At 41.0% G+C, this 26,885-nt stretch overlaps 1 protein-coding gene across 1 annotated transcript in view; it reads right to left on the bottom strand.

The window, feature by feature from the left end:
• Positions 1-26,885, bottom strand: part of CWF19L2 (CWF19 like cell cycle control factor 2) — a 121,475-nt gene that overhangs the window by 22,243 nt on the left and 72,347 nt on the right. Inside the window, 1 exon segment of the mRNA XM_044919343.1 lies at positions 1,005-1,217. Within this exon segment, the coding sequence (XP_044775278.1) occupies positions 1,005-1,217 (213 nt within the window).

Genomic DNA, 26,885 nt, shown 5'->3' with positions numbered 1-26,885 from the left:
AGGTCATGATCCCAGGGTCCTGGGATCGAGCCCCACAGTGGGCTCCCTGCTCAGCAGGAAGCCTGCTTCTCCCTCTCCCACTCCCCCTGCTTGTGTTCCCTCTCTCGCTGTGTCTCTCTCTGTCAAATAAATAAATAAAATCTTTAAAAAAAAAAAAAAGTCCCATCATTTTACCCCATTTCCACGCTTTATTTGCTTTAGGACAACACTTTTCTTCAGTTAGGACAATTATTACTTTATTCTCTGCCCTATTTTACTACAACACAAGCTCCAAAAGTACATCTGAGTCTACTTTTCTCCAGTTACTAATAAGGGTCTCGTATGTATCAGGTACACAATAATTATTTACTTATATTTAAGTGTAAGTCGCCAAATATTTCCTGAAGTGACTACAAACACATATTCTTGGTATACAATGGGATATATGTTTGGTAAACAACGGGCTACATGCTTCGTGTACAATGATGACTAAGACTTACTTTCTGTTCTTCATAGAACTTACAGACTATTAGGAGAGGGACTCAATAAGTGAGTAAAATACAGTAAAATTTTTTGAATTATGAGATATTCTATGAAGAAACAAATAGGTTCTTTGAGAAAGTAAGGAAAGAAGCAGAAACCACTTTAGCCTGAGTATTTCTGAAGTGATTTTAATACTAAGTATCAAGTGCCGACCATGAAAATAAGGTCACACAGCTGGTAAAGGGCAGAGCCAGAAGCTGAGTCCAACTGGGCCGGCTCCAGAGTTCAGAGCCTCAAGCACTTCCCAATTTTGCTTCTCTAACAGGCAGAATCGCACAAAATGTGAGCTTCATGTCACCTAAATATTTACACTCGCTCTAAAAAAGATTCTAAGAATCATGGGAAGTTAGAAAAGAAAAATATTTGAAACACAGAATAAGAAAAGAAGACAGACTGGAATCCTCTAAGCGTCTCAAGAAAGAGGCAAATCTGCACAAAGCACTACATCACTTCCTCAGGGCAATAAATGTTCTATTTCTTACCTTAACACCTATGGCAACAATGAGGTGCTTGGGAAACTGAGAGCTGTCCAAACAATACAGACATCTTTCCATGTGTGCAGCCAGACTCTGGTGCTCGGCAATTGCTTTCCTCCTCTGGTTCTCTTCCTCTTTACCAGAACGTTCTTTCTCAGCTGCTTTGGAGACAAACAGGTCATCGAGAGTGTAATAGTCTCCATCTGTTTTTCCCATAAACTGAAAAACCAAAATAACAGTAGTGGGGAGAAGGCAGTGGTTAACATTTTATTGTACTGTAGCTACTGAAGTCCTATCTGTAAGTTCTACAGTAAAACTTTTAAATTAAAAAAAAAAGAAGAAAAACATGATTAAAAATTTAAGCTTGATTTTCAAGGTTAATCAGTCCTCATCAACATCATCATCATCCCAGCTCCAGTTTACCGTGTATCTACCACGTAAAATTTTATGCAATGTGATTGTTTTATACTTCCCCGCGAGAATGAGACCGTTATCGTTTCCATTTACTAGATGAGGAAACTGAACTACGGAGAAGTTAAGAACTTCTTTCATTTTAAAATCAGCATATGCTTCATAGAGAACATAAACATTTTTCAACTCTATCTCCGGGCGGCTTCTCCGCACCTCCCCAAACATCAACTGTAGCCACGGTGATGCTTTTAAAACACAAATTTTATTTACTTTTTTATTTATGTCCTCAGAGAACTCCACATTGTGAACAGGATCAAGTTCAGGCTCTGTTTTGCCTTCAAAATCATAGAAACAGACAAGCATAATGGTTAAAAGCTGGGACTCTCTATAGAGTCAGAGTGACTGTGGTGAAGTGCTAGCTCCTGTCTGTCTTAGCCTTGGGCAAGTTATTTAAACTCTCTGTGCTCCCTGCACACTTCATTTCCTCATCTCACAATGGTTGTAACAATACTATCTACCTAATAGGTTATCTTGCTTAATCCTCACAACACATGCCTGGCACACAGGAAGCACTCACAAAAGTTGAGCCACCATTACTATTACAATCTTCACAATCTGGCATTGGTGACCTTTCTGGTCACATGTGATTACATCCCTAACTTTAGGCGCTGGTCATCATCCTATTTTCAGTCCCCCAAAACACTGCTACCTTCAGGCTTCACAACACACTGCTCTCCGACCAATTCTGCCCCCAACTGTGCCAATCTACTCCCACTCCTTTTTCAATCTGAGGCTTCGATTTAGTTGTTACCTCCAAAAAAGAACTTTCCTGGATCTTCCAAGATCCACTGGTACTGTACTCCCATCAGTTTCACGATGACCACACTTTATCATAACTTCTCATTAACTGGGTTTTTCTTCCATTAGACTAAGTTCTAAGTACTATTAAGTCTACTAAGTACCAAAAGAGAACTGTCTTTTTTATCATCAAATACAAAGCAATAGCAAGATGCTTGGATTTTATCAGACATGTAGAAAGATTTGAAAAGAGCTAGAATGGCTGAATTTATGTCAGAAAAAGTAGAATTCAAAGCAAAGAATATTGAAGGAGATAAAAGGTCATTTCACAATGATAAAAGGGTTACACCATCAAGAGGACATAACAATATTGAAATTTATACACCTAATTACTGAGTTTCAAAATATATGAAGCAAAAACCTGATAGAACTGCAGAAGAGGGTGCCTGGGTGGCTCAGATGGTTAAGCGTCTGCCTTCGGCTCAGGTCATGATCCCAGGGTCCTGGGATCGAGTCCCGCATCGGGCTCCCTGCTCCTTGGGAGCCTGCTTCTCCCTCTGCCTCTCTCTCTCTCTCTCTCTGTCTCTCATGAACAAATAAATAAAATCTTTAAAAAAGAACTGCAGAAGAAAAACACAAATCCACAAATGTAGCCAGAGATTTAAATACCCCTCTTTCGGGCGCCTGGGTGGCTCAGTCGTTAAGCGTCTGCCTTCGGCTCAGGTCATGATCCCAGGGTCCTGGGATCGAGTCCCACATCCGGCTCCCTGCTCTGCGGGAAGCCTGCTTCTCCCTCTCCCACTCCCCCTGCTTGTGTTCCTGCTCTCGCTATGTCTCTCTCTGTCAAATAAATAAATAAAATCTTTAAAAAAATAAATAAATAAATACCCCTCTTTCAATAATTGATAGAACAAGGAGAAAATCAATAGGCATATTGAAGACCTGAACAACCTATGAACCAGTTTGAAACCTGACACTGACAGAAAGTCTCTCCAACATCAACAGAATACACATTCTTCTCAAGTGCAGAGAGAACATTTACCAAGAGATGACATTCATGGTCATGACGCAAGTCCTAATAAATTTAAAAGGATTCAGGTAACATAAAGTGTATGCACTGAGCACAACGGAATTAAATTAGAAATCCCAGCAGAAACACATATGGAAAATTGCCAAGTATTTGGAAATTAAATAGCCCAGTTCCAAATAACCCATGTATCTATCAAATAAATAAATAAGAAAATCAGAAAGTATTTTGAAGTGCAATAAAATACAGGTGAATCTGTGGGATGTTGCTAAAGCAGTACTGGGAGGGAGAACTTAGCACCATCAGAAAACAAGAAAGGCCTCAAATCAATAAAATCAACACCACCTTAAGAAAGCTAAAAAATAAATAAATAAAATAAAATAGAATGTAAACAAGATTTCTAAAATGTCATTATTGATAGAACCAGGTAAAAATCAGAAACTAGGTATGAACTATTAGTAGTAAGGAGTCTCTCCGAGCACATTAGCTTCCTTGTCTATACTAGAATTTATTTTTTATCTTCTACTTTTTCTCCATATTAATTCTTGCAATATATCTCTCTATTCTTGCAGGTTCATTTATGTGAACTGCCCTGATTTACAATTATTTTAACTTCAGACCTTGATCTCAACTACAAGATATTACATTTTGAAAAATATCAGAACTAGTCACTAATTATTTTCAGAGTGACCAATCATGTGCTAGGTACTAACAGAAACCTTAAGTACTGTCTCATCCAAACATCCCTACAACATAGGAACTGTCATCCTCACTTGTAAGATTTAAAAAACGAGGCTTAAGAGAGACTAAAAACTTCATCAAAATCACACAGCTAGTAAGAGACAGAAGTAGGAATCCAACGCAGGTTATCTGACTGTAAAAATGAAGAGTGTATGACATACAGTGAGCCTCTCTCACTTAAGAAATCCATCTTTAAAAGACAGGCAGGGTGTATTTTAAATATAGTCTATGAAGCAGCACAGAATATGAGAGGAGACCTTAAATTTCACCTAGAATAAATACACCCAACTGAGTGAAGGTACTAATCAGAGAGAACACAGACTTCGAGTAGGTCCTTCTCTCTGCTGACGTGTATTAGTAGGAGCAGAATACATACTTCCACATGTACGTGTACCACATATGATATATTGCTATAAAGCACCATTATTAAAAACCAGCTCATGGGGCACCTGGGTGGCTCAGTCAGTTAAGCGTCTGCCTTCGGCTCAGGTCATGATCCCGAGTCCCACAGTGGGCTCCCTGCTCAGCGGAGAGTCTGCTTCTCTCTCTCCCTCTGCCCCTCCCCCTGCTCGTGCTCTCTCTCTCTCTCTCAAATAAATAAAATCTTAAAAAAAAAAAAAAAAAAACACGTCTTTCTCTGATTGACTTATCATAAGTGATCAGGGAATATGTTCAATTCAAATCAAATCCTTTGTATATAGAAGACAGTACTTCTGTTCTTTAAATCTATGCTCCATGGATGTTGCCAAACTTCTCTGATTTATTCATAGTTTTGAATTAAATAGAGTACAGTCTTGTCTCTTAAATCTGCATAATTCTTCAACACAATACAAAATTGAATTTTCAACATAACTACAATTCCCTCCTCCTATGCCCTCTAATTATTTGAATTTTTCCCATTATCTTCTATTTGGGCTTTGATCCAAAATGCTTTTAATTTATAAATCGTGTACACATCTTCTGTGACCTTCACGCCACCACCTTCCTATACTTGACAACAAAAAATTTTCAGCAGACAGAATGTTAACAGAAAGTGGAGAACTGAGTCTACGAAGTGGAAAAGCAAAACATTTGCTGGCGGAAAGGAGGTGAAGAAAGAAAAGAGGGGTATGAAAATAAGACTCTCATCATTTAGACATACTCCTAAAGAAAGCTGATGGGATGGTATAAGCTGGAGTTCATACATCATATTTTAAAACTCTGAAAATCTCTTTTTCAAACAAGTCAGAAAAATGTGATAAAATAATTATGACACTAAAAAACATCAAAGAAAGGAGCATCACCAAAAGCGATCTATAGATAGATTCAACACAAAGCCTATCAAAATCCCAATAATGTTTTCTGCAAAAATAGAAAAACCCATCTTAAAATTCATATGGGATGGACCTCAAGGGACTACAAAGAGACAAAATAATCCTGAAAATGAACAAAGGTAGAGGTCTCACACTTCTTGATTTTAAAACTTACCGCAAAGCTACAGCAACCAAAACAGTGTAACAGACTAATGGAATAGAAGAGAGAGCCTAGAAATAAGCCCTCTCATATATGCTCAAAATATTCTCATCAAGGGTGCCAAGACCATTGAAAGGGGAAATGACAGTCTCTTAAACAAATGGTGCTGGGAAAACTGGATATTCACATGCCAAAAAAAAAAAAAAAAGTTGGACCCTTAATTTATACCATATATAAAAATTAACTCAAAACAGGTCACAGACCTAAACTTAAGAACTAAAACTCTAGGGCGCCTGGGTGGCTCAGTTGGTTAAGCGACTGCCTTCGGCTCAGGTCATGATCCTGGAGTCCCTGGATCGAGTCCCGCATCGGGCTCCCTGCTCAGCGGGGAGTCTGCTTCTCCCTCTGACCCTCCCCCCTCTCATGCTCTCTGTCTCTCTCATTCTCTCTGTCTCAGATAAATAAATAAAATCTTTAAAAAAAAAAAGAACTAAAACTCTCAAACTCTTGGGAAAAAATCATAGAGGAAAAGCCTCCTGACATTAAATTTGGTAATGATTTCTTGGTTATGACAACAAAAGCACAGACAACAAAGAAAAAAAAGATAAGCTGGACTTCATCAAACTTATAAAAAACCGTTGCACCAAGGGACACTGTCAACAGAGTGAAAAGGCAACCCAGAGATTGGAGGAAATCTCTGCAAATCGTATATCCAAAATATATACCCAAAGTATATGAAGAACGTCTACAACTCAACAATAGCAAAAAAACAGAAAAACAGAAACCGAGCAACCTGATCCAAAATTAGGCAAAGGTTCTGAGCAGACATTTCCCCAAGGAAGGTACAGTAATGGCCGATCAGCACAGGAAACTGCAAATCAAAACTACAGTGAAGTTACCGCTTGAGGCTCACGAGACGGCTGGAATCCAAGAGTCAGGTACTAACAAGTGTTGGCAAGGATGCGGAGAAATCAGAACCTTCACACACTGTTGGTGGGAATACGAGATGGTACAGTTTCTTTGGAAAACAGTCTAGTAGTTCCTCAAACAAATATAAACTAATAAATAATTAAACATATGGATAACCGTATGACCCGATAATCCCACTTCCAGATACATACCTAAGAGAAATGAAAACATATGTCTAACAAAAACTTTACATAAATCTTCACAGCAGCATTATTATTCATAACAGCCAAAAGACAGACACAGTCCAAATGGCCATCGACTGATGAACAGATAGACAACATGTGTAAAATCTGTCCAACAGAGTAACAGGAGGCTACAAAACAGAAAGGAAGCGCTCACACCTGCTACAACAGGGACTGTAAAAACATCACGCTACGTGCAAGACACCAGTCACAGAAAATCACGATACTATACATGAAATATCCAAATCCGGGAAATCTGCAGAGACAGAAAATAGATCTGTGGCTGTTCAGGGTGGGGATGGAAGGGGGCTGAAAGGGTTAGTGGGTGACAGCTAAAGGCTACGGGGTTCCTTCGTGAGATGATAAGAATGTTCTAAAATCAACTGTGGCGATGGTTACACATGTCTGTAAATATGCTAAAAACCACTGAATTGTTTACTTTAAATGGGTGAATTGTAGGCCACATGAATCATATCTCAAGAAAGTTGTTAAATAAAAAATTAACATTGCCCAAAGAAAGGCCTGGCCCTTGCCTTCTGCCCTTAGAAGGAAATCTTGAAACCCCTGGAATGTCCTGCCTGTTAAGAGTGGCTCTGTTGACCTGGGGGCCCTGGGTCACACCACAGAGTCTATGCTAACGATGTGATTTATGGTGCAGGCTTGGGCCACACGGCATCAGCTCCACCTCAGGTCATCCTCACAGGCAATAAACCATTTCTATAGGACCAAACCCCAACAAAAACCCTGCACGCTAAAGCTCGGGTGAGCTTCCCTAGTTGGCAATACTCTGAGTATCTTTCACACATCACTGCTGGGAGAAGTGAGTGCTGTCCACCACTCGCTGGGAGAGGACAAATGGAAACTTCACGCTTGGAACCTCCCAGGCTCAGTGCCATGCGCCTCTTCCCTTGGCTGACTTTCTATCTGTATTCCTGCACTGTAATAAACCTTAACTGTGAGTGTAACAGCTTTTGGTGAATTCCCCAAGGGTGGCCTTAGGGATCCCTGAACTTGCAGCTGGTGTCAGAAGTGCGGGTAGTCTTGGGGAGTCTAACACTCTGGGGACACAATAACCAAATACAACGTATAAACCCTGGTCAGATCCTAGATCTCAAACAAACAAACAAACAAACAAACTATAAAAATTTACATGTAGGTCATACATTCGCATGTTTAAAGTAAACATATGGTTCTGCGTGGTCCATAGGCCCCAGCCACAAGCGCACGGCTGCAGGACCCGGGCTCCACACTGGGATGGCCCAGAAGGACAGCGGTGGAAGGAAATCCCCCCAGTAAGAATTCTGAGCAGTGCACCTGTTGTTCGTTTTGCCTGGAAGGAGAGGCAGCCAGAGCTACAGGTCTAAACTTATTCGCGAACAATGGCTAATGGTTTGGTTGGATGGTCAGGGACTTGGACAGAACACAATCAGAGAATTAGCAGCTAGGAGGTCTGGGGAAGAGATATGGGGACGGATCTCTCCAAACTGATACAGGGCACGAAGACATCTGTGGTGCTGGTGAAACACTTACGGCACTAGCCTGCTACCTTTGTCCAAATGAGGTTAGGAACAGGGTGGCCAGGCGGGGACAGAAATTATGTGGGGGCTCAGCCACATGATCTTCCACTTATCAAAGCTGCTCTGGCCGTAGCCATTGCTGAATACCGAACTGCCAACGAGAGAGACCACACTGAGCCCCTGATAGAGCAGCACTCCTTACGAGGATCGCCAGCTCTCTGGGGACAGGTTGGGTACACGGACTGCTTCCGTCACGGAAGGAGAAGCACCCTGTTCTGACTGGAATAGACACCTGCCCTGGATATGGATGGATTTCCTTCCTTGCATGCAATACTTTTGCCAAAACCACCATCTCTGGACTTCTGTCATCAAGGTATCACACACATTCCTCTGACCAAGGAAGCAATTTCACGGCAAACACAATGTGGCCATGGGTCCATGCCCACTGAATTCACAGGTCCAGGCCCACTGCACTCATCATGCAACGACGATCACCAGGCAATGGTCCAGCCCCATTTGATTTATCATGCTCCCCATCATCCTGAGGCAGCTAGCTGACCAGAACAATAAGCTGGCCTTTTCTAGACTTAATGAGAAATGCTGGGTGCCACCTGCTGGGGCTAGGCCAATGTCCTTCAGGATGAACCGTGGGCTCTAAATCAACATCCAAACTGGGACACTCTCCCTCCCACTGGCAGGATTCACAGGTCTAGGAAGCTAGGGGAAAATAGCAGTGACCCATCTCATTACTGCGTCTGATACACTAGCAAAACTTCTGCGTCCCATCCCTGTGACTTTAGGCCCTACTGGTGTACAGGTCTTAGTCCTGAAGGGAGGAATCCTTCTTCCAAGGGACACAACAATGACTCACTGCACTTGACACGGAGACGGCCACCGGACTGCTCTGGCTCCTCAGTCCTTTAACTAAAGCAAAAGGCAAAGAAGGGGGTCCCTATGCTGGCTGGAGCAGCTGATTCTGACTAGGGCACACCGGGCTGGTGCCACCTAACACAGGCAAGGGGACGTGCAACTTGAATGTAGGACACCTTTTAGGGCACCTCTTAGTATTCTCATGGCCTAGGACTAAAGTCAGTGATAAATGACAACAACTCCAATTAAGGCAGGACCACTAGTAAATGAAGGTTCGGGTCCACCCCACCAGGCAAGGAACCATGAGCAGCAGCTACGGTGCTGCTGTGGGCAAAAGGCACATGGAGCGGGCAGCAAGGACAGCAGTTACAAATGCCAGCTAAAGCCACAGAACCAGGTTCATGACAGTTACAATACCTCTTCACTACTTTGATACGAATACATATGTGAATATACATTTAAATATTAGCCAGAACTGTTTCTTCTCTTTCCCTCTCTCATCTCTTTACCATCTACCATCAACGTTAAAAGTAGCTGTATTCTCTCTGGGGAAAGGGTTAGCATGTTTTTGGTTGTAAGTGGGACAGCCGTGTTATGTTAGAAGCATGACTTCTTTGTTATTTTCTTTGGAAATTAAATACGTCTTAAGGAGACGTGCCAAGGTAAAAACACCCGGGTTGTGGTTACTGTCAATCCGACTACTCTGACAGACATTTACCAGACTTCCCTTTTCTGCGTGTTTCTGGTTAGGGTGGGCGAAGGGAGAAATTCTTACAGGAGACATGAAGTCGCGCCATTTTAGAGCCTACACTGTCCACTTTCCTCTTACATAGCACAGTAGCCGGGTCTGCAACTGCCCCCTCCGCCCCCAACCACTCCGTCTTCTCTCAGCTTCTCCGAGCTCTGGGTCAGATGTGGGGATTTAGCTCCTGGCCTGGTCTAAAGGACAGCCACACTACCAAGGTCAGAGGCAAGAGGAATGGACATGTGTTTCCCGTCCATCCTGAGAGCTCCAGCTCGGTTCCAGGGCCCCTGGGTGGCTCAGTCTGTTAAGGATCCAACTTCAGCTCAGGTCATGATCTCAGGGTCCAGGGATTGCAGATCAGCGGGGAGTCGGCTTGAGATTCTCTCCCTCTCCCTCTGCCCCTCCCCCCGCTCATGCTCTCTCTCGCTCTCTCTCACAAATAAATAAATTTTTTTTTTTTTTAAAAAAAACAACATAACTGAATGTGATTTCGGTCTTCACCATATATATTCATTCGTCCTATGTGAAGTACCACATTACCTACCTCTTTCACAATTAAAACCCTCTTAGTTCATAAAGAACCAATATTATTATCACCTAGCTTATTGAAAAGAACACTAATCTTGAAGTCTTAACTTTATGAAATGACTAGAAGTACCCTCATGTTTCAGTTATTCATATAACTGTCATGTACATACACAACAAAGTCAACACTCTTTTGATGCACTGCCTACTGATGATGGAATCATCCAGTTTCAGTTGAGAGAAAAATCTCAAATGAAATACATCCTACTACAGCAACTCAGCTGACAAACTCTATTTCTAAAAACTGCTCTCCTGTTAAATCATGTACCACTGCAACACTAGAAGTCAGCAGCTAAACAGATAAGCAGAATGGATCATAGTTTATCTAACAAAGCCTCTTAGAAAAAAAAAAAAAAAACCAAAACTAAAAAAACCAATGGGATTCCATTAAACCACATTAAAATCTGATGAAGTAAAACAATAAATCATTCACTCCCAGATGATTTAAGTCCTTACCTTGATTTCTGACTTGTTGTCTTTATTCCTTAATTCTGAGAATTAAAGCTAACTTATTAGAGATTGAAGTTTTTGTGGGACAAGAATGAGTCACTCTAAGTGATTGTTTTTTCTTGGAGGAAGGAAATAAACATACACACAAATTATCATGCCCTAAGGAAAGAGAAGAAATCACTCATGCTGTTAAGAAAACCTCATCTTAAACACTGAAAATTAAAGTAGATATTTCTGTTGCCATAAGAAGCATTAGAGATTTGACCTATCAATAACCAAAATCCAGGACAGTTTTTAATTCCACATTCTCTTACTATCTAATAAAAATAAACTTTAATGTTAGCTTTGACAAACAACTGGCAGCATTTTTCATTAAAATATTTCCATGTCTAAAATATCAAGGAACATTTTAATTAAACCTTGTCATCCTTCTTTTGCTATACCGATAATTTAATATTAAACTACTGAGAAGCGCAGGAAATGTGCTTTGTTTCACTCTAGTCTGTAAAACACCTTTAAGAAGACTATTCAACAAGGTTTATTCTTTTTTTCTTTTTTACGATATCCACAGTGCATAATTTTTACTTTACTTCTCCAGTGTTTCCACCTACAGCTCTATTAGGTCATGCGTATTATGCCAGGAGGTATAAACATCCCGATCTCTCCCTTAAAGTCTTTGTTGGAAGAGGAACAATGGTAGGAATTACAGGCAGAACTCAAGATTATTCTCCAATATGGCATAAGCTTATGTGTAATTCTAGGTATTTGATATTCAAATTAAGGCATGGATTACAGACATGTTTATTTTTTTAGAAGATGCCATTAAAACTTCGTTATTTTTATTCAGTCAACTTAATAGTTATATTCTCATCATATTATCTTTTAAGCATTTGAGCTTCCAAAAATATCGTCTCTATTTTTGAAATTTAAAAACATATATATTTAATTCTTGATCCTGGGTACTACAAATTAGCGACACATTCCAGGAAACCTGTCCCAGCATTTGACTGTCCTTTGACCACAGCTCTTCCCTGACAGAACCTAAACGACAATTTCTCTGTGGCTCAGTGTTGGGCCCACTACGAGATTTTTTCAGATGTGGTCTCTACCAGAACAAAGTGGAGAACATTGATGATAAATAGGCCAGCAATGTTAAGAGATGAAAGACTGTGCTTGTTTTTAAAATAATATTGTTGCAAAATCAAAACAACAGGCATTAATCTCTGAGAACAGAAAATATATGAATTTTCTATGCAACTTAGGATAGTAGTAAAAAAGAGATTTTGGCACTTAATTTCAAGCCTCAAGTATGGTATGTGATTCTAGACAATAAATATTTATTGGATGCTATAATCATGTACTAAAAATTGTAATAGTTAAGATACAAAAGTAAGCAAAAGCAAACATGATCCCAATAACATGGAATAATATGGGAAAGACAGACATTAACTAAAGGAATGTTCAATAAAAAAGTCAAATTAGAGTCGTGACGGCAATCTGAGATCCCAACAGAGGGGCTGACACAATCACAGAGGTGAAAAAGGCTTCCTTGAAAGAATAATGAGATACGTACGAACAGGAAGAGTCAAATGGGCAGAAGGGGGGAAGGTAGCAAAGCAGAGCAAAGGAAACATGGGCCACGAGCGGGAGGCAGGAGAAAGCACAGCACACTGGAGGGACTGGACAGAAGTCAGCAACAGCTGCAACAGAGGAAGCAAAGCGAGAGAGAGCAAAACTTGAGATGAGGCAGGAGAGGCAGAGACCAGACCATTCAAGGTCTTGTTAGACCCCGTTAAAGAATCTCACAACAACCAAAAGCCACCTGAAATGCTTTCACATCGAGGCCAGAGGATCAGACATACACTTGGGAAAAAAATCACTGTGGCTTCCATGAGGTAAAATTTAAAAAGAAATGGAAGAAGATTAGAAGGAATGCCAGCAATCCAGTTACGAGGCTATTTTCACAGACCGAGTAAGAAATGATCGTAGCGTCACTGGGACTGCAGAGAAGGAGACTCACTCATTAGGACTGAGGGGAGAACAAAACCGCTAACAGACCTGATGTGGAAAATGAGGGAAGCAGAGGTACTGCTGAGGACTCCTCGCTTTCTGACCTAGGCGATAGATGGTGGTACTATGTACTGATAAAGGGGAAAAAATGAACCAGGTTTAGGAAAGGGGTATGTGCTCATAAGCAAGCTATGGAGTATCTCTGGAGCATCAGTTCTTGTTTACTAGAAGGGGTTAATGATGCCAATGCTGTCAGATAATTCCAAGCATCACTGAATGCAGAGGGCCTAACACAGAGCAGGTCGTCACAAAATAGCGATTACTGTTATTCCCTCCCAGATTCTCCCGGAGCAGGGCTCTCAACTGGGGACGACTTTTTCACTGGGGGACATGTGGCAATGTCTGGAGACATTTTTGGTTGTCCAAACACGGGGTGGGTGTGGATGCTACTGGAATCTACTAGGTAGAGGTCAGGGCTGCTGCTCAACATTCTACCAGAGACGGTCCTCCCACAACAGTTAGCCAACCCAAAATGTCAACAGTACCAACGAGGCTGAGAAACCCTGGTCCAGAGGGATCACGATTACATCACTGCAGCAAGAGAAGTTCTTCTGGATTCATTAACGGTAACCACTGTCCACAAGAATTGGGAGTTAAATGGGATTATTACTTAGATTCTGTTTAATCAAGCAAATAGTTTCCAAAGTCAAGCCTAGAAACTGAAGATGTTAGTGAATTAATCAACTAAATACTAAGTGTATAAAAATGTTAAATGTTTCTAACCATGAAAACTAGTTTGCTTTGCTATTTTGATGTTTTAGGGGGAAAAAAACCTAAACTATAAAAAATAGCATCTTATAAAAAAATCAGATACTCAGAAAAATTCCATCAAAACTAAAAACTAAAAGCTTTTTTTTAGCAACATTATGTAAAAACAATGGTTTGCATCAAACCTATCTAATTAGGATTGCATTAGGACACAGATTATCAACAAGAAACAGAATACAGTCTAATTCTTACAAGGCATTTCAAGTTTTATGACAAATCTGTAATCAAAATTTTGATCAAAACTGCGAAATTACCCTTCAAACTCCAGCCCCTCAGATTCATTGGAAAAAGATAAATTAACTGATGAAATATAAATTTCATATAATTTTAGACTCTATTTAATGGATAAAGTACTGACCCAGTATACCCAATGGCCAACAATTTGAAGTTAATAGGTCAAAATCTGGGAGAATTGCCTACAGGTGTCATAAAATCTCACCACGGTCAAACTAGGACCTGACCACAACGAGATACCACCTCACACCCACTGGGATGGCTGCTACTAAAAAACAAATGAACAACAACAACAAAAAGACAGAAAATAATAGGTGAGAATGTGGAGAAACTGGGGCCCTTGTGCACCGCTGCTGGGAATGTAAAATGGTGTAGCCCCTATGGACAACAGTTTGGTGGTTCCTCAGAAAGTCTGACGAAGAGTTAACATATGGTCCAGCAACTCCACATCCAGATATATCCCCGGAAGAACTGAAAGCAGGGACTCAAAAGATACTTGTACACATGTTCATAGCTGCATTACTCACACTAGCCAAAAGGTGGAAACAACCCAGATATGCACCAACAGATGAATAGTTTTCTTTTTTCATTTTTTAGAAGGTTTTATTTATTACTTATTTGAGAAAATGAGACAGCACAAGCAGGGGGAGGGGCGGGGGGGGGAAGCAGACTTGCCACTATGCGGGGATCGATCCAGGACCCCGGGATCATGACCTGAGCTGAAGGCTGACGCTTAACCGCCTGAGCCACCCAGGCACCTGGAAGAGATTTCTTTTTTAAAGTGGTCTATACATATAATGGAATTCCATTCCAGCCTTAACAAGGAATGGAATTCTGATACAAGCTACAACATGGACAAACCTTTAAAACATTTTATGCTAAGCAAAGTAAGCCAGACACAAAAGGAAGAAGAGTGTGTGATTCCAGTTATATGAGGTACCTAGAACAGGCACATTGATAGAGACAGAAACAGAACAGAGGTTACCAGGGGCTGATGGAGATACAGGTGTGGGAAAGGGAGTTAGTCTCACGGGTACAGGGCTTCTGCTTAGAATGACGGAGAAGTTCTGGAAATGGATGGTGGTGATGTGTGTGCAACAGTGTGAATGTATTTAATGTCACTGAATTGTACACCTGAAATGGCTACAGTGTTAAATTTTATGTTATGTATATTTTACTATTAAAAAAAGAAATGGGACTTGAACCAAAGAAAGCCGAATAAATTACTTCTTTGGTGCTCCCACCCAGAAAACAAAACAAAACAGACCAATTTTGTTAAGCAGCATGGACTGGATTCAACCCTATATCTTTCAGAAAAATGCACAAACTATGTATGTCAACATTTATTCAGTTACATGCCAAAACAAAATATCACTTCTATCATTTCATGATGCCCAAATTCCAAATTTTCTGCAGAGGATGTCACAGGACGATATACAACATTTCACACTCCTGGATTAGCCTTGTGCAAAGCTACTTTCACCCCATATCAATTAAAGTCTAAGAGGATGGAAGCAGCTACCCCCAGCACAAAACAACAGGTCCTGCAATGAGGCGGCAATCTAGACATTCCTCACCTTCTTCTGATCAGGCCTTTAACAAAGCTGTCACCTAGTTCTCAAGATTCATTATTACTACTACAGCTTACTGAACATCTTTTAAAAAGAATTTTAAGTTCTACTGTGTATTATGGAAATATGTACTTTATATTTTAAGACCACCTCCATCCAAAAAGGTATCAAGCCTGCAATGTCACAAATTCAGAAAAAAATAAAATTATCAATAGAAACACAAGCATCTTCTATTAGACAATAAAATCATTTTGTTTTCTTACAATATAAGGTAAAACCCTAATTACTGAGTCTGTCTCTGTTCTCTTCTCGTGTACCTTCCATTTCCTTCCCCTCCAGTCCATTTTTAATACACTATCAGAATAAAAAGGATAAAATTACTGCCCATGGTGCTAACAAAATTAATGAGGAAAGATGTACAGAGATCTCATGAAGACGTGCCTAAGTTTATGTTGCCAAGGAAACACTGACGTCTTAGATTTTAAATGGAAAAGTTTATATTTAAAGAATGTTGGATTCAATAGGATGTATTTTAAGAAAGAGCAAAGCACACACCACTTATTCACAAATGCCAATAAATGACACATGTAAACTGTACAGAGACAATTAAATTTAGGCAACAACCAACAACTATCCACTAACTGGAGTCAATGAAAGGCCATACTGTTTCGTGAAAAAAAAGCCGGACTGGGAGCTGGACACCGAGACTTGCGGTGCTAGCCATCTGCGACTCATCGGCTTGCAAAGTCGGACAAGTCGCTAAGGCCGGCAACGGACAAGTCGCTAAGGCCTGCGACGGCGATTTAATTCTCTTAGCGTCCTAGGTGCCTCTTCAGTAACATGTGAAAGGATAGCAAGATTAGGAAAGTCCCTCCCCAGAATCACATACCCTTTAGTTCTATGATTTTGAAGGAAGAAACTTCCAAAAAGGAAGTTACTACGTACCTACTGTCTTCTAATACACGGTAATAAATACACTACCATCCATACTCTCTATATACAGTACAACAGATGCACATGCCCTTTGTCAGAATTTGTGATTGTTCCTTTTTTTCATTAATTATGTAGTAAGTACTCAGGAAACTAAAAAACAGAGAAAGCATTAAAAAAAACCCCTAACAACCATAAATGCCCTATCTAAACACAAAAACGTAATCAAGTTTATAATTGGCTCAAGATACCTTTCTTAATCTGGTTATAAGAAAGAGATACTCCTAAAGATCTAGTGGTAAATTACAAAAGAGAGTGAACATAATCTGAATTTCAGAATTATAAAAAAAGGAGGCACAGTAAAAAAACAAATAAATATGCAATAGGGTAGGACTGAATACTGACCAGAAGTAGTATCAGAATTGCTGTCCAACCTGAAATACCTTCTGTCTTCCCAATTTAGGTTATGACACCCTGGTATTTCTTTCAAAAGACTTTCCACTTGTGTTTCACAGTAATTTACACATCTATAATTACTAAATTCATGTCTCATAATGATTTATTGAATGCTTCTTTTTCCTCACTAGCCTATGAGCTCCCTAAAGGCAAGAATAGTTTCTTCCTAATGTGCAGTGTATCCCCAATAGGACACTCCACACAATGAATGCCATCAATTAATATCTGTAGACGAATAAGCAAATAAACAGGATCTTGACCTATACCAACCATTCCTGAAGGGTTACTTCTCCCAGGGCCTTTAAAGATCCATTTTCAGGATAACTACTAAGTATGGAAAGTACCCAAATTCAAAGAGTGTTGCCATGAAAATATATATCATTTAGGGATCCTAGATCAGTGACTGACAAACCATGGCCCGTAAGCCAAATCAGGCCAGCCATCTGTTTTTATAAATAAAGTTTTGCTGGAACAGAACTGTATCATTCATTTCTGTATTGCCTACAGCTGCTTCCTGGGCTGGGACAGCAGAGCTGGGAGTTACAACAGAAAGATGAAAATATTTACTATCTGGTCCTATACAGCAAAAAAATTGGCCAATCTCTACTAATGCCTTTCAACTAATAAAAGAAGAAACACATGAGCTTTTGTGTCTCTTAATGAAAAGAAGGGTAGTTCTATTTTTAATTTTTTGAGGATCCTCCATACTGATTTCCACAGTGGCTGCACCAATTCACATTCCCACCCACAGTGCACCTGGGCTCCTTTCTCTCCGCATCCTCACCAACATTCATTTTCTCCTCTTTTCTTTTTTTCTTAATTTTTTATTTAAATTCCACTTAGTTAACATACAGTATAATATTAGTTTCAGGTTAGGATTTAGTGATTCATTACTTACATACAACACCCAGAACCCATCACGACCTGTATCTCTTCTCTTTTCAATAACAGCCATTCCAACAGGTGTAAGATGGTATCTCATTGTGGTTTTGATTTGCATTTTCCTGATGATGAGTGATGCTGAACATCCTTTCGTGTACCTCTCAGATATTTAAATGTTGTCTTTAGAAAAATTTTGTCTATTCAAGTCCTCTGTCCATTTTAAATTGTATCGTTTGGTTTTTGCCTACTGAGTTGTATGAGCTTATATTTTGGGTATCAATCCTTATCAGAGAAAAGGTTTGCAAATACTATCTCCCATTCTATAGGCTGCCTTTTCATTTCGTTGTTCCTTTTGCTCTGCAGAAGCTTTTCAGCTTTTTAGTTTGATGTAGTTCCACTTGATTTGTTGTTGTTGCTTGTGCTGTTGGTTTGTCACATCTGAAAAAATCATTGCCAAGACCTTATGTCAAGGAGCTTCCCCCCACTTTTTTTTAATGGTTTGAGTCTTAACAGTTAAGTCCTTAATCCATTTAAAGTTAATTTTTGTGAAAAGCGCAAAAGATACGTCCAATTTCATTCTTTTGCATGTTGACATCAGTTTTCTTGGCATCATTTGTTGAAGAGAATATCCTTTCCCCACTGAGTATTCTTGGCTCCCTTGTCAAATACAAGTTGACCGTATCACGGGAGAGTTTATTTCTAGGCTCTCAATTCTGTTCCATTGGTCTGTGTCTCTTTTTACGTCAGTGCCATACTGTTTTAATTACTATTGCTTTTAATATAGTTTGAAATCAGGGAGTGCCTCCAACTTTCTACTTTCTCAAAATTGCTTTGGCTACTTGGGGTCTTCTATGGCTGCATACAAATCTTAGATTGTTTTTACAAGTTCTATGGAAAATGGCAATGGACTTTTGATAGAGGGTACACTAAATCTATAGATGGTTTTGGGCAGTATGGAAAATTTAACATTAACCACTCCAATCCACGCACATGGGTTATCTTTCTATTTATTTCTGTCTTCAATTTCTTCCATCAGTGTCTTATAGTTTTCACTGCACAGATCTTTTACCTCCTTGGTTAAATTTATTCCCAAGTATATTGCTCTTCATGCTACTGTAAACAAAACGGTTTTATTTCTTTTTCAGATAGTTCATTGTTACTTTATACAAATGCAACTGACTTTTGTATGCTGATGTTGTATCCTGAAATTTTACTGAATTGTTTATTAGTTAAAACAGTTTTTTTGGTGGAGTCCTTTGGATTTCTCAAATACATGATCACATCATCAGTGTGAGAAAACTTTAATTCCTCCTCTTCTCTTCGGATGCCTTTTACTTCTTTTTCTTGCCTAACTATTCTGGCTAAGACTGCCATTACCATGTCACCACAGAAGTGCTGAGCATGAGCACCCTTGTCTTATTCCTGATCTTGGAAAATTTCCCACTTTTCACTGTTAAGTACGATGCTGGCTGTGGGTTTCTCATATATGATCTTTATTAGGTGGAAGTATGTTCCTTCTATACCCAATTTCTTGAGAGTTTTTATCATGAAAGAATGCTGAAATCTGTAAAATGCTTTTTGTGATAGTTCACTATTAGTGTATAAAAACACAACTGATTTTGTATGTTGATTTTATATTCTAAAACTTTATTGATTTTGTTGATTAGTGTAACACATTTTTGGTAGAATCTTTGGGGTTTTCTCCATATAATATCATGTCATCTACAAATACAGACAATTTTACTTCTTCCTTTTCTTTCTGATCCTGGACTTTTCTTTGCTGGGAGGTTTTTGATTGCTGAATCAATCTCCTTACTTATTACTGACCTGTTCAGATTTTCTGTTTCTTCAGCATTCAGACAAGGCAGGTTGCTTATTTCTAGGAATTTATCCATATCATCTAGGTCATCCAATTTGCTGGTATATAACTGTTTATAGAAGTATTTATCATCTGCTATATTTCTGTGGTATCAGCTGAAATGTCTCCTCTTTCATTTATAATTTTATTTGAGTCTTCTCTCTTTTTTCTTGGTAAATCTAGCTAACAGTTTATCAATCTGTTTATCTTTTCAAAAAACCCAACTCTTAGTTTCCTTGATTTTTATGTTTCTATTCTCTATTTCATTTATTTCTGCTCTGATCTCTGTTATCACCCTCCTTTCTTCTTTTAGTTCCTTGAGGTGTAAAAGCTAAGTTGTTTATTTCTGATATTTATTTTTTCTAACTATAGATGTTTAGCACTATAAACTCCCTTCTTAGCACTTTTTGCTGCATCCCGTAAGTTGTGGTATGTTCTGTTTAGACTACCACTTGTTTCAATGTATTTTTTTATTTCCCTTTTGATATCTCTTTGACCCATGCCTTGTTCAGGAGTGCTATGGTTCATTTTCACATATTTGTGAATTTTCTAGTTTTCCTCTTGTTACTGATTTCTAGTTTAACAGTACTGTGGTCTCAAAAGGTATTTGGCATGATTTCCGTATTTTTCAATTTGGTAAGACTAAATTTTTGTGATTGAACAACATATGCTCCATCCTGGAAAGCGCTCCATGTGTGCTTGAGAAGAACACATATTCTGTTGCTGTTGGATGAAACATTCTGTATATGTCAGTGTGGTCCATTTAGTCTAAAGTGTACTTCAAGTCCAGTAAGTTTTCTTATTGCTTTTTTTGTCTGGATGATCTGTTCACTGACGAAAGTGAGGTACTGAATGGAGTCCTGTAGTATTAGTGTACTGCTGTCTATCACTCTCTTCAGATGTGTTTTATTTGCTTGACATATTCAGGTGGTCTGACATTGGGTGCATGTATATTTACAATTATTATTTCCTCTTGATGAGTTGACTCTACCATTAGATAATGACCTTTCTTGTCTCTAGTTACAGTTTTTGACTTTAAGTCCATTTTGTCTGATGTAAGTATAGCTACCCCTGCTTCTTTCAGTTCCCATTTGCATGGAATATTTTTTCCCATACCTTCACTTTGAACCTATCTGTGTGGGGCAGCATATAGTTGGGTCTGGTTCCTTATCCATTCAGCCACTCTATGACTTCTTATGGGAGCATTTAACCTATTACATTTATAGTAATTGATGGGTAAGAGCTTAGTATGATCACCTTGTGAATGGGTTTTGGATGTTTGGCAGTTCCTTTTTCCTTTCTTCTGCTCTTGCTCTCTCCCTTTGTGAGTGGATGATTTTCCACAGTGGAATACTTTGGTTCCCTTCATCTTTTCCAGTACAGGCTTCGGTTCATGGTTACTCATAGGTTTACTGGAAACATCTTATAGGTATAAGTCCATTTTAAACTGATAACAACTTCTATCTCAAAGAAAAACTCTAAGCTTTTATTCCCACAACCCCCATAATTTGTTTTTGATGTCACACTTTACTTTTTATATTGTGTATCTACTGACAAATTATTGTAGCTATTGCTATTTTTAACACTTTTGTCCTTCAACTTTTACACTAGAGTTAAGTGGTTAACACACCACCAGATGACAGTAGTAAAGTATTCTGAATCTGACTATATTTTTTTTTTAAAGATTTTATTTATTTATTTGAGAGAGAGAGTGAGAGACAGAGAGCACGAGAGGGAAGAGGGTCAGAGGGAGAAGCAGACCCCCCGCTGAGCAGGGAGCCCGATGCGGGACTCGATCCCAGGACTCCAGGATCGTGACCTGAGCCGAAGGCAGTCGCTTAACCAACTGAGCCACCCAGGCGCCCTGAATCTGACTATATTCTTATCTTTCCTAGTCTGTTGGAAATTTTCCTATGTTTTCATGTCACTAATTAGCAGCCTTTCCTATAAGCAGGTCTAGTGGTGACAAACTCCCTCAGGTTTTATTTGTTTAGGAAACTTTATCTTGCCATCATTTCTGAAGGACAACTTTACTGGGTAAAATATTCTTGGTTGGCAGTTTCTTCCTTTCAGTACTTTTAACTTATCATCCCATTCTCTCCTGACCTGAAAGGTCTCTGCTGAGAATCTTTTTCTCTTTTTTGCTTTTAGGTTTTATTATATTGCATCTTGGAAAAGATCATTTTCGATTGAAATTCTGGGGTGACCTATTAGCTTCACAAACTTAGATGTCCAAATCTCTCCCCAGGTTTGGGAAGTTCTCAATCATTATCTCTTTATTTTTTTTTTTTTTAAAAATTTTTTATTTTTTTATTTGAGAGAGAGAGAGAGAGAGCACATGAGAGGGGGGAGGGTCAGAGGGAGAAGCAGATTCCCCGCTAAGCGGGGAACCCGATGCGGGACTCGATCCCGGGACTCCAGGATCATGACCTGAGCCGAAGGCAGTCGCTTAACCAACTGAGCCACCCAGGCGCCCAATCATTATCTCTTTAAATAAGCTTTCTCGGGCGCCTGGGTGGCTCAGTTGGTTGAGCGACTGCCTTCGGCTCAGGTCATGATCCTGGAGTCCCGGGATCGAGTCCCGCATCGGGCTCCCTGCTCAGCGGGGAGTCTGCTTCTCCCTCTGACCCTCCCCCCTCTCATGTGCTCTCTCTCTCTCTCATTCTCTCTCTCAAATAAATAAAATCTTAAAAAAAAAAAAAAATAAAAAAAAATAAATAAATAAATAAATAAATAAATAAATAAGCTTTCTCTCCCTTACTATTTCTGTCTTCTCCTTTGGGACTCTAATGATGCACAGATTATTTTTGTTAATGGTGTCCCATAAGACCCATAGGCTCTCTTCATTCCTTTTCAATCTTTCTCTTTTTGCTTCTCTGACTGGATGATTTCAAATGATTTTTCTTTGAGCTCATGGATTCTTCCTTCTGTTTGGTCTAGTCTGCTGGTGAAGCTCTTTATTGAATTCTTTAGTTCACTCATTGTAGTCTTCAGCTACAAACTGCGGCTTGATTTATTTTTGTGTTCTGTTTCTTTGTGGAACTTCCCATTTTTTCCTGTATTGTTTTCCTGATATCATTAAATTACTTATCAGTGTTCTCAGAGTTCTCTGAGCATCTTTAAGGTAATTATTTTGAATTCTTCATCAGGCAATACCTGTATCTTCTTTTCTTTGGGGCTGGTTACTAGATAGTTATCTATTCCTTTGTTGGAGTCACGTTGCCCTCATTATTTATGATCCCTGTAACCTTGTGTAGATGTGTGTGCATTTGAAGAAGCTGTCCCCTCTTCCAGACTTCATGGACTCCAGTAAGAGAAAATGTCCACCTGCACATGGGGGCATGCGGGAGCATGCGGTGATCTCCAGTCTACAGGTGCAGGGTGCCAAGTGTGAGGGTATGGGGTGGCAACGAGTCTGAGGGAGTGCGGTGGCTCGTTGGCTCTAGTCACTAGGGTCCACGGCCTCAACAACTGTGTGATCCCTGGCAGGTGCTGGGGGTCCCCAGAGGCTGCAAGGGCTGTTGGGGTCCTCAGCAGCAGATGAGGGCCAGGGGCTAGGAAAGAAGTCGCCAGAGCGACTTGTGGGGGCCAGCTGCAAGTGTCTGTGTCATGGCTGCAATCCTACATGTAGCGATGGGGGCAGGGCAGACAGCAAGGGCTAGGGTTAACTACAGGTGCATGGCTCTTGGCAGCTGGGTCCTGCCGTGGGTGCTGGCAGCAGATGCCAGTGATGGGGGCTGAGGAGGATGTGTGCAAGTGCACAGCTGGTGGGGCCAGCTGCAGGGGAGCAGAGTGACACAGGGCTGTGACAGAAGGCAGTGCCCGATCCAGGCCCAGAAGCAACCGCAGGGACCCAGGCCGTAGTCGCACTCTCCTATAGACACAGTGTCTCCTGGGCATGGGCACGGCAGTGGAGGCTCGTGACGGGTGCCAGGTTGGCCGTGGGCAAGTATGCACCTAAAGGGGTTAACTGCCCACATGCACTTGGTGGTGGGGTCAGCCACAGGGGTCTAAGCTCCAGCGTTTACTCACACAGCTGCAGAGGCCTGGGCGAGCTGCTGGTGCAGTTCCCAGGCTCTAAGGGGAGTTGACTGTGGGGTGGGGCAGGGAGCAGGAAGGGACTGAGACAGCTGAATGTGACTATCCGTGGAGTTAAAGCTGGTAAAACCTGCGAGCTTTCTGCAGCGGCCGTGCTGACCATTCACTGCTCTCTTCAGTGGTAAACGCTGTGCTGGTCTGTCTGCAGAGCAGACCACTGGGAACCATGATCACTCCACAGCATGGCTGTTACTGGTGGCCCCTACTTTTCTTCCTGGTTACTAGCTGTCTCTACATCTCAGCTTTGCTGGTCTCTGGGTGCAATGAAACTGAAGTAGGACCTTCATGTGGGGCCACGAAATGCGAGGGAAGCTGCCCATGTGCCCTGCACTTCTCTTCCCTGCAAGAGGAACCCTTTCTAGCTGGGAAGCTGAGCAATGCCAGCTTGGGGACAGGAGAATCCAAAAACGAAGCTGTCCTCCTTCCCTTTGTGAGCAGTCATTCTCAAGGTTTGTTTTGTTCCACTATGCTTTGAAGTTTCTTAAGTAGACTCTAGAGCTCTCTTTAGTCATGGTTAGCTACCTAATTGTTGTTTCCTGTGAAGGGATGAAGGCTGAGGTCTATTACTCTGCCATTTTGGTGACATCCCACTGGTAAATTTTTATAATATCTATTATAATGTTCTACCTTGGTAAACCTGAATTTTAAAAAACTCAGATTTTCAATGTTTAGGGATCACAAGCTTTGCCAAATCAGTTAATACTAAAAACAACCCTATACAACACAAATATTACTGAAAGATCTTAAAATACACAGAGCAAAAGAAAAACATAAGCAAGCTCCACCATCTGCACCCTTAAAGCAATAAATCATGGTGGTGAAATATGAAAAATACAAAATGTCATGATCACTGTATCACGATTCAATAAAACTCAGTCTCTATCCAAACACAGTAGAAGAAAAATACACAAACACCCTGACATGTGTAATTTTAAATTTATAACCGTAAACCTCAAATGGACCTTCAGTGCTGCCTGAAAGTCCTACTTTATTTCACTCACTGGTTCTCTCAAAAACCATTCCACACTTTCTTCTCAAACCTCTAACACCCCTTCTTCACCATCACTCTAGCAGATAACCCTAGTCTTTTCACTAAACAAAGAGAAGCAAAAAGAAGAGAACTGGTTCATGTGTCTACCACCACGCTTACAAACCTCCTCACCTCTTAAAGACTCTCTCCTCCTGCCATGATGACGGGTGGCACCCAGCTTCTCTGGAAGGCCAGCCCCTCCCGGGCTGTCCTCACACTCACTCTTGAACCCATGATAGTCACGCTTTCCTCCCTACCAGACCGAGGAAACCACACCTAAGAGAGTCGCCAGAAATCTCCACAATGCCAAATCTAATGGTCACTTGTCCATCTTCAGAGATCATATGTAGCCTCTCAAAAGCCACTGGCACTTCCTGTCTTCTCTCGCTTCTGAAACTCCACACCCTCGGTCTTCCTGCTGCCTCACTGGCTGCACTTTCTCAGCCTCATCTGTTGAACCCTTTCTGTCCCCTTCCAGACAGTGCTCAAGAGCTCAGTCTTCAGACCCACATCATTAATAATTTTTTAAGTCCCACGGCTTTAAATACATTTATTTTTTAAAGATTTTTTGTTTATTCATTTGAGAGAGAGAGAGAGCACAAGCAGGGGGAGGGGGAGAGGGAGAAGCAGGCTTCCCGCTGAGCAGTGAGCCTGACGCAGGGCTCCATCCCAGGACCCTGGGATCATGACCTGAGCCGAGGGCAGACGCTTAACCGACTGAGCCACCCAGCCGCCCCTAAATACATTTAAATGTTCACAGCATCCAAATCTATATGACAGAGCCAACATCCACCAGAGCCTGATGACAGTCACTCCATGCCACCATGTGAATGTTTAACAGGCATTTCATATTTCACACGTCCGTAACAGTATTCTTGATCTCCAACCTCCAGTGAAATGTGTTCCGTGCAAGGTTTTCTATTTCAATCAGTAACATCAGAACTGCCCCAAATCCTACCACTTCTCAGCAGTTTCCCACCCTAATCCAAGGCTCTATATGAATTAATGCAATAACCTCCTAAAGTGATCTCCCGATTTCCACTCCTGCCTCTCTACATTACCTTCTCAAAAGAGCTGCCAGAAAAATCCTTTCTAAAATAAACCAGCAGGTTCCAATCTGGCATTTAAAGAGCTGAGAAGTTGCCACTCTGTCCCAACAAGTACAAAGCAGAACAGCATGAAAAATCAACAACTCCTCTTAGATCTCTCAGGAAAGGGATGACCCCAAAATCAGGGAGACAGTCAGGTGGGTACAGAGAACCACAATTTATCTGTGCAGGAAGCAGTGGTCCCGTAGGAATCAGTGCTGGGCAGGAAAACCTAACCTGTAACTGACATAGTGCCGAAGGCTCAGTGTGGACAGAGGGACAAGTCTGAAAGTTAAATACTCTGGGGAACCAGGTCCTAGGGAAAGCCCCCATAATTCGGTGAGTTTGACCTCTAGGTGCTCAACCAGGTCCTCAGAGCAAAGATCAGAAGAAGCAGCATTTTGACAGACAGCAGAGCGTTCTGTTCTTCTTAACAAGGTCAGCCCTCAGGACGAACTGTCTTACCAGAGCTTCACCCGCAGGGGTTTTACCACAGCCCGGCCCACCGGAAGCAAGGGACACACAGCACTGCAGCCCCCTCCAGCCATCCCTTCCCCGCAAGGCAGGGAAGAAAACCAGAAGCACTGGTGAAGTTCACAGGCCCGGGAGCATCGGCTCACCAACAACAGATGGACAACGTAAGCAGAGATGGAAATCCTAAGCACGAGGAAGAACTGCAAGAGACCAAAAACACGACAACAGGAATGAAGAGTGCTTCTGATGGGCTTATGAGCAGACCGGACATGGCTGAGAAAGGAAGCTCGGAGCCTGAAGGTGACAAGAGAACCTCCCACAATCAGAAAGCAGACAGAACAAAGACTGAAGAAAACAGAACAGGATATCCGAGAATTGTGGGACAATTGCAGGACATGAACCAGATCATGACAGTCCTAGTCCAAACCTCCAAGGCACTTACAGTGCCCACCGCTTACACAAAGCCACAAGCTCCCACACCGTGGCCTGTAAGACCTTTTACAAGATTTGAGTCCTGCTGTCTCTCACCTCTTCTTCTACTCCCCTGTTCCTTTCTCCTTTTCCCAGTCTCACTTGTCAGCCTGTTGTCTTCTCCTGCTCTTCGAGCTCGGCTCTGCTTCAGATCCTCTGCATTTGCTGTTTCTTCTGCGTGAATATTCTCTCCGGGACACTCACATGGAC

This window comes from Neomonachus schauinslandi, chromosome 11, assembly GCF_002201575.2.
Source record: "Neomonachus schauinslandi chromosome 11, ASM220157v2, whole genome shotgun sequence".
NCBI lineage: Eukaryota > Metazoa > Chordata > Mammalia > Carnivora > Phocidae > Neomonachus > Neomonachus schauinslandi.
Note: the sequence above shows the minus strand (reverse complement) of the source record. Positions and strands in the feature narration are given on the sequence as shown.